At 32.8% G+C, this 13558-nt stretch overlaps 1 protein-coding gene across 1 annotated transcript in view; it reads left to right on the plus strand.

The window, feature by feature from the left end:
* Positions 1 to 2515, plus strand: part of LOC101489920 (transcription factor TGA2.3-like) — a 4455-nt gene extending 1940 nt beyond the window's left edge. Inside the window, exons 5-11 of the mRNA XM_004513937.4 lie at positions 5 to 67; positions 145 to 204; positions 574 to 651; positions 745 to 796; positions 1357 to 1628; positions 1736 to 1984; positions 2166 to 2515. Coding sequence (XP_004513994.1) covers positions 5 to 67; positions 145 to 204; positions 574 to 651; positions 745 to 796; positions 1357 to 1628; positions 1736 to 1984; positions 2166 to 2312 — 921 coding nt within the window. The 3' untranslated portion in view covers positions 2313 to 2515. The remainder of the gene's footprint in view (positions 1 to 4; positions 68 to 144; positions 205 to 573; positions 652 to 744; positions 797 to 1356; positions 1629 to 1735; positions 1985 to 2165) is intronic.
* Positions 2516 to 13558: the final 11043 nt, after the last annotated feature.

A 13558-nucleotide genomic window follows, 5' to 3' on the forward strand; every position in this document is an offset into this window, starting at 1 on the left:
AAAGAGTGGGACAAATATGGTTTCTCACTCCAAGGATCAGACCAATTTCAAAGCTGAAGATCACAAGGTTTTTCCCCCCCTTCTTTGCTACGCCATCTTTCCACGTCTTATAGCTAGTTCCTGATTTGGGTGCCTGTTTTCTAGACCCTTCGTAGACTTGCTCAAAATCGTGAAGCAGCAAGGAAGAGCAGGTTACGGAAGAAGGTACATTGTCTCTATGGAATTATCATTTGTTCAGTCGAATTTTTTAATTTGTTTAAGTCAATTTGTGCCCCTTTTGCATCCATAGACCAATGGTTACTGAATTCAAAGGATAGTTAAGTTTTAACTTTTTATATTCTAACAAAAACTATTATAGAAATTAGAATGATGCAATGCTTGTTTTGCTTGCACTAACATCATTTCATCACGAGCAAGATTATTAAACACATACAAATGTTTCTAGGACATACTCATATTTTGTTGTTCAATCTAAAGCATCGGTTCTGCATATCCCCTTCATTATAGGAGTTTGTTAAAAATTCTAATTATTTTGAGATATTTGACCGATAAATGGGTTTTGGTTTTAAATAGGCATATGTACAGCAGCTGGAGAGCAGCCGAGTGAAGCTTTTGCAATTAGAGCAAGAGCTTCAACGAGCACATCAACAGGTGCGTGAAGTTGTAGATTTCCATTTCCAGTTGACGTCTATGGACAATTTAATTTTTTTTCTTCTTTTTTTATGGTTGTCAATTTCAATGCAGGGCATATTTATTGCAACTCCTGGAGATCAAGTTCATTTGCCGGTTGGAAATGGTAATAAGAATCAGAAACAACATATGTTTTCATGTTTATTTATTTTGAGAATGAAAATGATGCTTATGTTATTAATTTGCATCCATATATGACTAAATGGTTCTTGTATTTCTTTTTAAATTTAACTTAAATAGAAATTTGTGCGAACTCGTAGTGACGTCTTACATGGAACTTGTTAGATATTTTCTATTGATTGGTTTATTGCTTTGCAAAACTTATGGCTGTTTGCGGAAGCGTATGCCATGGTTCTATGTTGTGGTTCCTGTCATGGTTGTGGATACGCTGCAAGCTTTGATACTGTTGTAGAAACCTCTAAAATCTCTATATTGAAGGTGCAATTGTAGATGTAGAATGTTATTTAGAACTATGGTGTATGCCTTTTGTACGAAATGAGAACTTCTGAGCATAATGCCCTTTCTCGAAATTGTGCCTAGATTTGATACAAAAATTTGGTTTGCAAATTGCATTAGTGATTAATGTGTGATTTATTACAGTGAACCTATTCAAATATGCTTCATGGTAGGAGAGTCTTTGACATGTGATGTTTGTTGATAATTCAGGTGCCTTAGCATTTGACATGGACTATGCCCACTGGGTTGATGAGCATCAACATTTGCTCAACGATCTACAATCAGGTTTAAATTCTCAAATGGGTGACAACGAATTGCATCTTCTCGTTGATGGTGTTATGGAACACTATAATGAATTATCTAGGTTAAAGAGCATAGGGGCAAAGGCTGATATATTTCACATGCTTTATGGACTGTGGAAGACACCAGTTGAAAGATGTTTTATATGGCTTGGTGGATTCCGTCCATCCGATCTTCTCAAGGTGACTGACCAATTTAAAACTACTTTATTCGCAAGTAACTTGGTCACTTGAAAAAAACCGTTGAATTAATTATTCTTAAGATGTTAACCTTTTTTTTGGTGGTTCAGATAATCAAGAGCCACCTCGAGCCGTTAACAGATCATGAATTGATAGGAATTTGTAATCTGCAGCAGACTTCTGAGCAGTCTGAGGATGCTTTAACTCAAGGCATGGAAGCATTGCAACAATCTATTTTAGAGATGCTTTCCACTACTTCCTCTGTATCAAGTACTGGTTCTGGAAATGTAGCTGATTACATGGACCAGATGGCAATTGCAATGAGCAAGCTTGCAGTATTAGAGGAATTCCTTCATAAGGTACAATAGAGAAAGGCCTATGGTATCTAGAGTCCATTGAGAAAAAGTCCTAAACAGTGCTGATTTAGTGGAGTAAAAATATGTGAAAATAAATTCCATTATTTGCTTCCTTCTTTCCGATTGCGAAAATAAAGTATTCACTACTAATTTAATCATTGTTCTCATGCTTTGTGTTTTATAGGCTGACTTGTTGAAGCAAGCAACTCTGCAACAGTTGCAAAGAATTTTAACGACACGTCAGACGGCTCGGGCTCTCCTTGTCAAAAATGATTACATTTCAAGACTACGAGCACTTAGTTCGTTATGGTTAGCACGCCCTAGGGAGTAAGGATTTACATTGATATAATCATCTACATCTAGCCATGGTGCATTTCCTTCTATGGTTTGGTTATTCATTAGTTATTGGCTATTTATGTTAATTTTGTAATACAAACTGCATCTTTAATAATCTGTTCTACTCAAAACAAACCTTATAACTGGTTACTACTGATCTAATTTTCTTTAGAAGATAGGTTACTGTCACGTTTTTAACTGATGGAATATTTTGTATATTAATGCCCATTCAAGTTAAGGTTCCTATATTGAAAAGTGTGCTCCTAAATTGAAAAGCTACGGTTCAAAGCATAAAATGCACATCATTGTTAATTTTTTCACGACATATTTTCAAAATAAACTTACCCTTTTTTCATTCTTGGTATCTTTGTTTTCGAATATAAGCAACCAAAATCTTATTTTTGTTGGTCTCAAATATAAATAAACTAGATATTAAGGCTATGTGACATAGTTTTGGGCGATTGTAATTCGTCAATAAGAGCAAAGTTAAAGGAAAATACGGGAAACTTAGTGGACCTTGAGAAGTTTGCTGGACCGCTTGTGCATTAGAATAACCTTAAGTGCAAGTCGAAAAGAGTGCTATTACAGTTCGGTTAAGATATTCTAAGCCACCATCATGGTTGTTGCCTATTTATTGACAAATTGAGGAACTGATCATCCTTAATCTCTTGTTGATAGTAGATAAAATCATGTTGAATGGAACAGACGAGTCTTACCGGCTATGGTAGTGTGTAGAGTTATTAAGTATCTATGAAAAAGGATAGACGACACTTTCTTCACTGAAGCATGACGAAACAAGTTCTATCATGTATGTTGAGTTGAGTGCAAACCTGGTGCGGTTATTACTCTTACGTTAAGTTTCGAGGACGAAACTTCTTTTTGGAGGGTAGTAATGTAAGACCCTTAATTTTAAATCCTACATTGTACAATTTTAGGGTATTTTATGTTGATTTCTTAGGATTTTAGCATAGTTTTTGGTATTTTGTGAGTTTAATGCCAAAAAAATCTTTTTAAGACCCGTCAATTGAGTTGCGACGAGATGATGCATTTTTATCAAAATAGATTGTGATGAGTGTAAGAGTATTTAGATATTTATTGATTAGTTTTAATTATAATATATATATAAATTAAAATTATTATTGGTTATAAGTAACATGTATATAATATATAAAGGAAAGTAAGGAAATAGAGAAACAGAAGAAAACGAAAAACGGCCCCCCTGCTTTCGCAAGCGAACCCATCTTCCTTCTTTCTTTTTGTTTGCTTTCTTTTGCTTTAAAAAAAGAAACCCAAGACTTGGTGGGTGAGAAATAAAAGACCTCCCAACTTTCTTCTTCTTTTTTGATTCAAAAACAAAGAAAACTGGGTTAGGGTTTTTCAAAACCGTCAAACACAAACCTCCACTTTTCCTCGACATTTGAGCTTCGTTTCAAGAAGTGATAGAAGGGAAAGTTGTTCACCTCCACGCTACGGTGCTAGTGAGCCAACTTTAGAGGCGACGACGCGAGCGGAAATTTTACCGGAATTAAACGCGGTGTCGTAATCGGCTGTTAAAGCTACCGTTAAGGTAAGAGTTCCTTCCAAATTTCTAGTTTGCATATAGGACTCTATATGTGTATTTGTGGAAGATGAATTTTAATGTGATTTATGAGTGTTTTTGGAAATTGAAATTGGTGGTTTATGTTTGAAAATGTGGAGTTTTGAATTTGGTTATTTAGGGTTGAAATTTGTGGAGATTAAGTTTGGTGATTAATGGTTGAAAATTTTGGAGATTAAATATGGGTGATTTAAGTTCAATTTGGGGAGAATTAAATTTAATTTGATTATGTGTTCATAAATGATATTATGAATGTTTTATGTGTTTGAGGTATAATTGTGGAAAATGAATTTAATCCAATTTATTGTGGATTAGTGAAAAATGAATTTAAGGTGATTTAAGTGTGGTTGAGGAAATTGTTTTGATTTGTTTGAGGGGTGGTTTGTGGAAATTAATTTGGTGTAAAATTATGTTTGAAATTGTGGAAATTAATGAGTGAATTTGTGGAGATTAATTTGGATGTGATTATGTGCTCATAATTGATATTATGAATGATTGTGGTGTGATTATGTGTGATGTTGTGGTGATTAAGTTTTGATGTGATTATGTGTTCAAAACTGCTCTATGTATGTTTAAGGTGCGTTGATATGCGATTAAGTGGTGACCGCGATAGGCCATGATGTTTAAGTGGTAACCGCGATGGGGCACAATGTTTAAGTGGTGACCGCGATGGACCACGATGGACCACGATGTTAAAGTGGTGACTGTGATGGGCCACAATGTTAAGTGGTGACCGCGATGGGCCACGAGATGGTTTCATGAGTGGAGTGGTTCATCTTATCCTTACGAGGATTTAATTATGGTGTTTGTCCGTGAGAGACTACACCCTAGTAAATTGTGTTTGTCCGTGAGAGACTGCACTGGTGTTTGTCCGTGAGAGACTACACCCTAGTAAATTGTGTTTGTCCGTGAGAGACTGCACTGGTGTTTGTCCGTGAGAGACTACATCCTAGTAAATTGTGTTTGTCCGTGAGAGACTACACTGGTGTTTGTCCGCGAGAGACTACACCATATTAAATTGTGTTTTTCCGTGAGAGACTGCGCTGATGTTTGTCCGTGAGAGACTACACCCTAGTAAATTGTGTTTGTCCGTGAGAGACTGCACTGGTGTTTGTCCGTGAGAGACTACACCCTAGTAAATTGTGATTGTCCGTGAGAGACTGCACTGGTGTTTGTCCGCGAGAGACTACACCATATTAAATTGTGTTTTTCCGTGAGAGACTGCGCTGATGTTTGTCCGTGAGAGACTACACCCTAGTAAATTGTGTTTGTCCGTGAGAGACTGCACTGGTGTTTGTCCGTGAGAGACTACACCCTAGTAAATTGTGATTGTCCGTGAGAGACTGCACTAGTGTTTGTCCGTGAGAGACTACACCCTAGTAAATTGTGATTGTCCGTGAGAGACTACACTGGTGTTTGTTCGTGAGAAACTACACCTAGTAAATTGTGTTTGTCCGTGAGAGACTGCACTGGTGTTTGTCCGTAAGAGACTACACCCTAGAAAATTGTGTTTGCCTGTGAGAGACTGCACTGGTGTTTGTCCGTGAGTGACTACACCCTAGTGAATCGTGTTTGTCCATGAGAGACTGCACTGGTGTTTGTCCGTGAGAGACTACACCCTAGAAAATCGTGTTTGTCTGTGAGAGACTACACTCGTGTTTGTTCGTAAGGAACTGTACGTTTAGGATTTACACCTCTCGCAAAGGGTTTTTGTTTGGAATTAAGGTGTAAGACTTGTGATAGGCTACACTTTAATAAATCATGCTGGTCTGTGATAGGCTGCACTTTAATAAATCATGCGGGTCTGTGATAGGCGGTACACTTATGATTTACGCTTTTTTAGTAAATCGTGCTGACCCGTGATAGGTGGCACCTTGGTAATTAGTACTGGCATGTGATAGGCGGTACAATTATGATTTACGCACCTTCGAGGAGGGTTTGGTTTGGAATTCCGAGTCCATGCATTTTGGCATATACGCATTGCATTTAGGGTGCGTGGCACGCGAGTCATGTTTGATTTAATGTTATGATTGCGTGTGTATACTCAGTTATTGTTGTGATTGTGCCTTAATTGCCTTAATACCGGATAGTTTTGTTAAAAATATCTCTTGTTGTTGAAAATTTTATCGATCAAATGAGTTGCGAGAGTATACATTTTTATCAAAATAGATTGTGATGAGTGTAAGAGTATTTAGATATTTATTGATTAGTTTTAATTATAATATATATATAGGCCCCCCTGCCTTCGCAAGCGAACCCATTTTCCTTCTTTTTTCCTTTTCGTTTGTTTTCTTTTGCTTCAAGAAAAGAAACCCAAGCTTGGTAGGTGAGAAATAAAAGAGCTCCCAACTTTCTTCTTCTTCATTGATTCAAAAACAAGGAAAACTGGGTTAGGGTTTTTCAAAACCGTCAAACACAAACCTCCACTTTTCCTCGACATTTGAGCTTTGTTTTGAGAAGGGATACAAGGGAAAGTTGCTCACCTCCACGCTACGGTGCTATTGTCTGCCGAGAATACCCCAGGGGTATGTGCTATGACTGATAGGTCTCATAGCCCCAGTGTATTTTGCTGTTTAAATACTTTGGATATTTGTTTCAAAAACTATTTCCGCTACTTGTAAATACTGTTGACTTTTGTCGTTTTGTTACGAATTAAATATTTATCTAAAAGTATTTCTTTCTTTTTTCCTTTATTTATGAAATTCGATTTCTGTTTGTTTAAAAAAAAAATACACTCGCGCTGTTAAAAATCGGGGTGTTACATCAGGGTATTTGGGAAGACTGACTTGAAGGGTCAGGTGCTTTGCAATTCAAGGTATTTGAATTGGTAGATTAAAGACTTCTGAATGAGGGGACTTGATGTAGCCAAGTTAGTGGAGAGCCAGGATAAGCCTATGTGTCTAATTATTTATTCTTTCAAAGTTTGTTGCCTCTAAATGTGATTGCTTCTTATCTAAGTAATTCATAAAAACCAACCAGTTCTCATCAAATTAGTACAAAGTTATCAACTTTGTCAAACACAATTCAATTCTCTTCTCGTGTTTGCACCTTCATCATTTGGATTCAAGGGTAATTGAAATCTAGAATGTGAAGTTCGGCCACCTGATAGTAATAGAGCAGTGATGCCATAAGTTGCAATAACTTAAGAAATCTTACCTTCCGATCTTAGTTTTGTAAGTAGTGTTCGTCAAAGGTAAGTTTGTCCCGTTCCATCAGAACAATAAACAAATAATAACATTCCAAAGTTCAAGGTAATTGATTGAAGCAAAAAATCATAATTTTCCTTTTGATATGAATTAAGATCGTGTAGCAACTAAGAGCATTCTTCCAAAGATTTCTCGGCCTTTCTAAGATATTCTTCCATCTTTGAAAGCACATAGTTTTTTAATTGGTCATCTAAAAAATGGAGGTCAAAGAAAACAACTTTCAATTAGATTCCCAAAGAAAACATGGATTAATAACTGTACAATTCACTAAAGTTGTTGAGAAAAGTTGGCCTAGTCAAATTCTCCCCATGCTGCTGCTTCTTTAATACAATCATCAAACTCTTTATCTTCCTCTAATAAACCAAGTGCATAACATCCGTCCTTATAAGTTAGATATACAAATCCATTAACAGTTTTAATTTCTTCGAATGAACGATTGCCTCATATTTTGTTTAAGAGCATCTGTAAATAAAAATTTTCTCCAGTTGTGGGAGGAACATAATATATTCTTCCAACACACCTTCCAATTTTCTGTCTTGTCCACTTTTTGCTGGTCTTGTTCCAAAGATATTTAGTAGGAAGTTCTTCATATGTTTGTTTTCGAGCTTCCATGTCTTCAGAGTTTATTTCATCCACTTTGTGAACATCGTGGTTTCAATTCCTTCTATATTTAAAATGGTAGAAATCCGCATAGATTTTGGAAAATTTATTGTTTTGTGCCCATTGAGGTGAAAGGAAAGACATTCAGCGGATGGTTCTCCAAAAACATATTAAACTGAAAAAATCTCCGTGAATCCTCTAATAGAGAAATATATCTACAATTAAGGTACTTTTTAATTTCATCAAGAAAGTGCATTGAACTTGTTGAAATATTATCAAAGTATTCTACATTAGAGATGATTGCTCTAACTCAATCAGGACCTTTGTTGATATATTTGAAAAATATTTAATTGATCTAGAAAGATTGCAAATCTAAACATTAATATGGGAATCATATATTATCAAAAGATTTCTATTGTATGGGACCACATAATGACTATCAAATTGGCTACTGATCCGCTGTCGCACACGAGTTTAATACAATTAATAAAATGTAAATAGAGGTAATAACTTGAATCGTTTCACATGGACTTTTGATATAATAATAATAACCAAATTGAAAGTTGAAATTAAAAAGGTTTTTATTTTATTTTAGATTTTTTATTTAACAGATGAGCAAAACGATTAATCCACTTATTCGAGTTTAAGACCTATCAGAGATTCTATCAATGTGTTTAATTTCTAATTCGTGATTCTATTCTTATTTGATTATAGAATTGATCAAACAAGCATAATCAATCCTATGTGAATTTGGTTTCTTTGATTGGATTAAACACCACAATCATCAAAATAATACAATTAACGATCAAGCATCGTAAAATTATAATTCAATTAAATTAGAAACTGAAACCAAATTCTATCAAATAAATTTAACCGATCCTATTGAAATTCAATTTAAGCAATTAAAATATTAATATAATCATGAATTGAAATTGGTAGTGTAACCTGAATCTCAAGGTGTTGACGAAACTCTGAACTCGTGGATTAATCTTATAAAATTAGCCTTCAATGAAATTTAAATAAAAACTATTTATTTCTTGTAGCAATCTGAATCCTAGTTTTTCCGTTTTTAAAAAAGAAACAGAACTGCCAATATATAGTACTTGATATTGGGCTTTAGGGTTTAAAAACAAGTGATCTGCTAATTAAATTTATTACAAAAGTCCAGATTACGAAATCTGCAATTTAGGCCCAGTAAAGTTCGGAATTGGTCTTTTCTTACAACACAAAAGTTGTAGCTCTAATTTTTAGCTTTCCAATGCTTGTTTATACGCCAATCTGATATCTAGAGCTCAAGTTATGACCTACATAGCGAGAAAAAGTCAAAATACAAATAATAAACTTAAAATGTAAATAATAAAATTATAATTCAAATTCTACCAAAAGTTTAGAAACAAGCAAAAAATATTAATCTAAGCTATAAAGAACTTTTAAAATACAAAACTAAAAAGCTAGAAACATGTGCCCAAATGCTATGATCAACTGCCATTCTTCAAGATGTATCAACCACCATTTCGTCGCATATATTCTTCATCTATTGCTGTTTTATCATGAAATCTCTTTGGATAATGCTTCCCACATTTTCCATTAATCATACGTAGATATTTTTTATTTAAAATACCACATGGTCCATGTATCATAAATCGCTCAACTGCAATAAAAAGTAAGAGGGTCAATATCTTTATTTGGAATTTATGCCGATATGGTGTCATTAATCTTAGATGTAGTTTGTATTTTATCCTCTGAATGTAAGAACACTAACAAGTAGGTATGGGACAAACCTCTATTTTGACATTCAACATTGTATATAACTGTTAAAAAACAGGACACACATAATTTAAAAGAATGAAATAAAAAAATAAATAAATAAATTATGGGATATTTTTATTTTAATATTCATAGACTTCAGGAGCATATCAATATTGTTACATACAATAATATGTAGTGTAGATAAATTTCCATATTTCTTTAGTTTGTAGATTAATGAAAGACTAAAATGAATTAAAATTGAGACAAAATACATTACTTGTTCTAACTTTACAAAATATTTGTTGACGTCTAATATCATTGATTACCTCCTGTAACTTAATAGAGAAAACACGACTAATGATGTCGGGTTTGTCCTCACTTTTTTTTCTTTCAATTGTTTCAAGGAAAAATTGTATTTATGATCATTTTGGGTTGCATGTGAATGTTAAAAATAGGCTAGAATATCCAACATATCGACATATAGCCATTACATCTAGAGTATGATGTCAATTGTTAGTTAAAAATGACTGTCAATTTAAAGAGACATTGATAAAATTCAGATATATGCAGCCTAAGTAGAGTCGAAGAATAGCATGAAATGGGACTTATTTACAAATCAAAATATATTTGAAGCCACAAAGATTTGTTGGGAATGTATATTAAGCATGCATAAATATAGATATTGAAATAATTATGTACCTTGCAATTTGAACACGATACTGCGACCACCTGTATAAGACGGTGGATGGAGTCATTCTACCAACATAATTTGTCATGGCATCTCCTTGATTAATAGCATCCCTCAATCCACTATATAGTTCAACATGCAATTGATGTTGATTCTTTCTAATCTAATTGATTTTGACTTCTTAGATTGAAGCATAAGCATCCACCATGTATTGTTGGAACAAATGCTAACTATGTAACAATGTTTGTGCCTCTCCAGCTCATTGTTGCAAGCGAAAAAAAATAATATTGTCTCATAGTAACTTCTTTTCGTCTGTAGCCTCTTCCCATTTTTGGATTTTGATGAATCATCCCAATCCTATAACCATATTCTCCATATGGAAATAATAATGGGTATTGTAGTGCCATGAAAATTGGGTGCAATTCTATGATTCTCCGAAAGACCTGTTGCTTTGTGTTCAACAATTATATCCCAATGACTTTCTTCATTTGAGCTTTAATAAATTAACGCCGCAACGTTTGGTCAAGAGGACAAGTTGTTTTGTCTCCCATTAATCAACATATTGCTAAGCAATCTTAGCTTCAATTCTCTCACATCATGGTGATCATAATTATTTATGACCATCCTAAATGATTTTACCAAGACATTGTGATTTTCCAGTATATGCAAAATGTCTCTTACAAGTTTCTCTTGAAGAGAATTATTTTTGTTATCACCTTGGATAAAGCCTAATCTATTTGAGACCTCACTTTCTGTGTCATGTATATAAAGTTGGAAAAATGTTGGCTTTTCTCCATTCTCAAGGCATAAAGACCCAAGTAGGTGGTAAGTCTATCCATTGATTCAAAAGACATAAGGGATGCTATGTTTGTTGATTTCAAAGTCAATTTTCCACCCATAGATGTAAAAGAAAAATCCGCATTGTAAATTCTATTGTTACGACGACAATATTTTGTTGCACTATCTCCATCATAATCAAGCAAGTCATAAAGCAAAGTTGTTGTAAATTTGAGTAATGGAAGTTAAACTTGACATTTGATGCAACGTGTAGAAAACTTTGGATGTTGATGGTGTTCACTCTTTTCCGTTCTTTCTTCGTACCAATGAAGAGCTTCACAAAATTATAAACACATGCTGGCCTTCCAAAATTCAAAGTTTCAATGAGGAGGCTAAAAAAGAAAATAAATTTTTGTATAATGCAAACCATATAAGGAGACATAACATCAATAAATATTAGCAATCCTTTTGTTTAAAATAATTTAGAAGTTACTTGTTTGTTTACGAGTGACATTGGGAATTGTAATTGTTGACAAATTAGCTTGGAAAGTTTGTCTAACTGAGACTATAAAAGGATGTAGATGGAACAAATTACAAGATGTTTGGAGGTAAATAATTTCATTCATATACAATAAAATTCTTGGAACAATTTTTGAGTAAAGAACTTGAATTGGATTTTGAAATTATATTCTTGTGCAAATGCAGTAATTTCTTCTTTTTACATCTTGCTTGTTGAGATTGATCATGTTGTGATGGAATAAAGTGCTCAACTTTTATATGAAGCCAATCAATGAAATAATTAGTTACAATAATCTCAAAGAAGCTAAATAAAATGTAGGAATCGTATTTAGAAGATATACTATGAACACCTTAATTTTCAACACATACAAAATTCCTTTTAAAATGAAGCAATTATTTTCTTTTAAACATTGCAAGTCGTCAATGGATAAGATTTTCCAAGTGGCGTTGATCAACCTCTACAAACATGTGTTATACACATGGAAATAAATAACAACTTAGAATGTGATGTTAAGAATATAGAGAAAAATATATTAAATATTGAGTCAATATTTACTAAACTTCTATGGTATAAGAGATAAAAATAATTTTAAAAACATTTATTATATTTCATCATTGGTAAAGAAGAAAACTTGATATAGTAGGTGACAAGATTCCTATTATGATCAAGTGGCGTTGATCAACCTCTACAAACATGTGTTATACACATGGAAATAAATAACAACTTAGAATGTGATGTTGAAAATATAGAGAAAAATATATTAAATAGAGTCAATATTTACTAAACTTCTATGGTATAAGAGATAAAAATAATTTTAAAAACATTTATTATATTTCATCATTGGTAAAGAAGAAAACTTGATGTAGTAGGTGACAGGATTCCTATTAAGAATCATGTACCATCCCTAAACTTTTATACGAGCTACTAACTATTTCAAGACAAACTCTTGAAACCTATAACAAAATAGAATAGATCTCGCACACTGCGCGTGAGTGAATATTATTTTGCACTTTAAATATTAAATTTTTATTTAAACTTTAAAAGTCAAAATTCAATAATTGAAATAAATTATGGTCTTGTGTTTTTAGTATTTGTTGGATCTTTTGTTGGAGGTACACTACTAGAAAAACCCATTTTAGCTGTCACATTTAGCGTCAACCCCGACTCTGACGCTAACTAGCGTCAGTGTAGCGTCGACCAAGTAGACGCTAAGACACAATTTTTTTTGATTTTATTAATAAGTAGAGTGGGCTTAGTCGACGCTAAATAAAATAAGGCAGACGCTAATTTATTTTTTAACTTCTTATTTTTTATTTTAATAATTAGCGTTGGTGTGACACATAATAATAAGGCAGACGCATCATTTTTTTATTTTTTATGATATTTGAAAATTAAATTTTTTAATATTGTTTAAAAAATTAATATTATATTTTGTAAAAACTATCACCCTCTTCTCATAGCTCTCACTTCATCATCAACATTCGTATCCCTCTTGTTTTTCATCTAACCCTAACTTTTGAACTCATCACCCACTCTTAACTCTCTCAATGTTGTATCCCACTTTGTATTGTAACATCCTAAATCAAACGATTAAAAATAATTAGAATTATAAAATATTCTAATTTATTGATTACTAAGATTATATTATTATTATTATTGATACTATTATGATTATGATTATGATTATGATTATGATTATGATTATGATTATGATTATGATTATGATTATGATTATGATAATAATAATAATAATAATAATAATAATAATAATAATAATAATAATAATAATCATCATCATCATCATAATAATCATAATCATAATCATAATCATAATCATAATCATAATCATAATCATAATCATAATCATAATCATAATCATAATCATAATCATAATCACGGGTGATATTTAGCCTAATAATTATGATTATGGTTAACGTTTTAAAATGTCAACAATATTATCCTTATTTTTTGCAAAAATTCAAAAAACTCTTAAAAAATTTCAAACAAAACTCATAAAACTAATTATCATCCTCAATATAATGTAATTTCATCAAATTCATAACTTAAATCTTTAAATAGACTCATATTTTCATCTCCAACAACA

This window comes from Cicer arietinum, chromosome 2, assembly GCF_000331145.2.
Source record: "Cicer arietinum cultivar CDC Frontier isolate Library 1 chromosome 2, Cicar.CDCFrontier_v2.0, whole genome shotgun sequence".
NCBI classification, from domain to species: Eukaryota; Viridiplantae; Streptophyta; class Magnoliopsida; order Fabales; family Fabaceae; genus Cicer; species Cicer arietinum.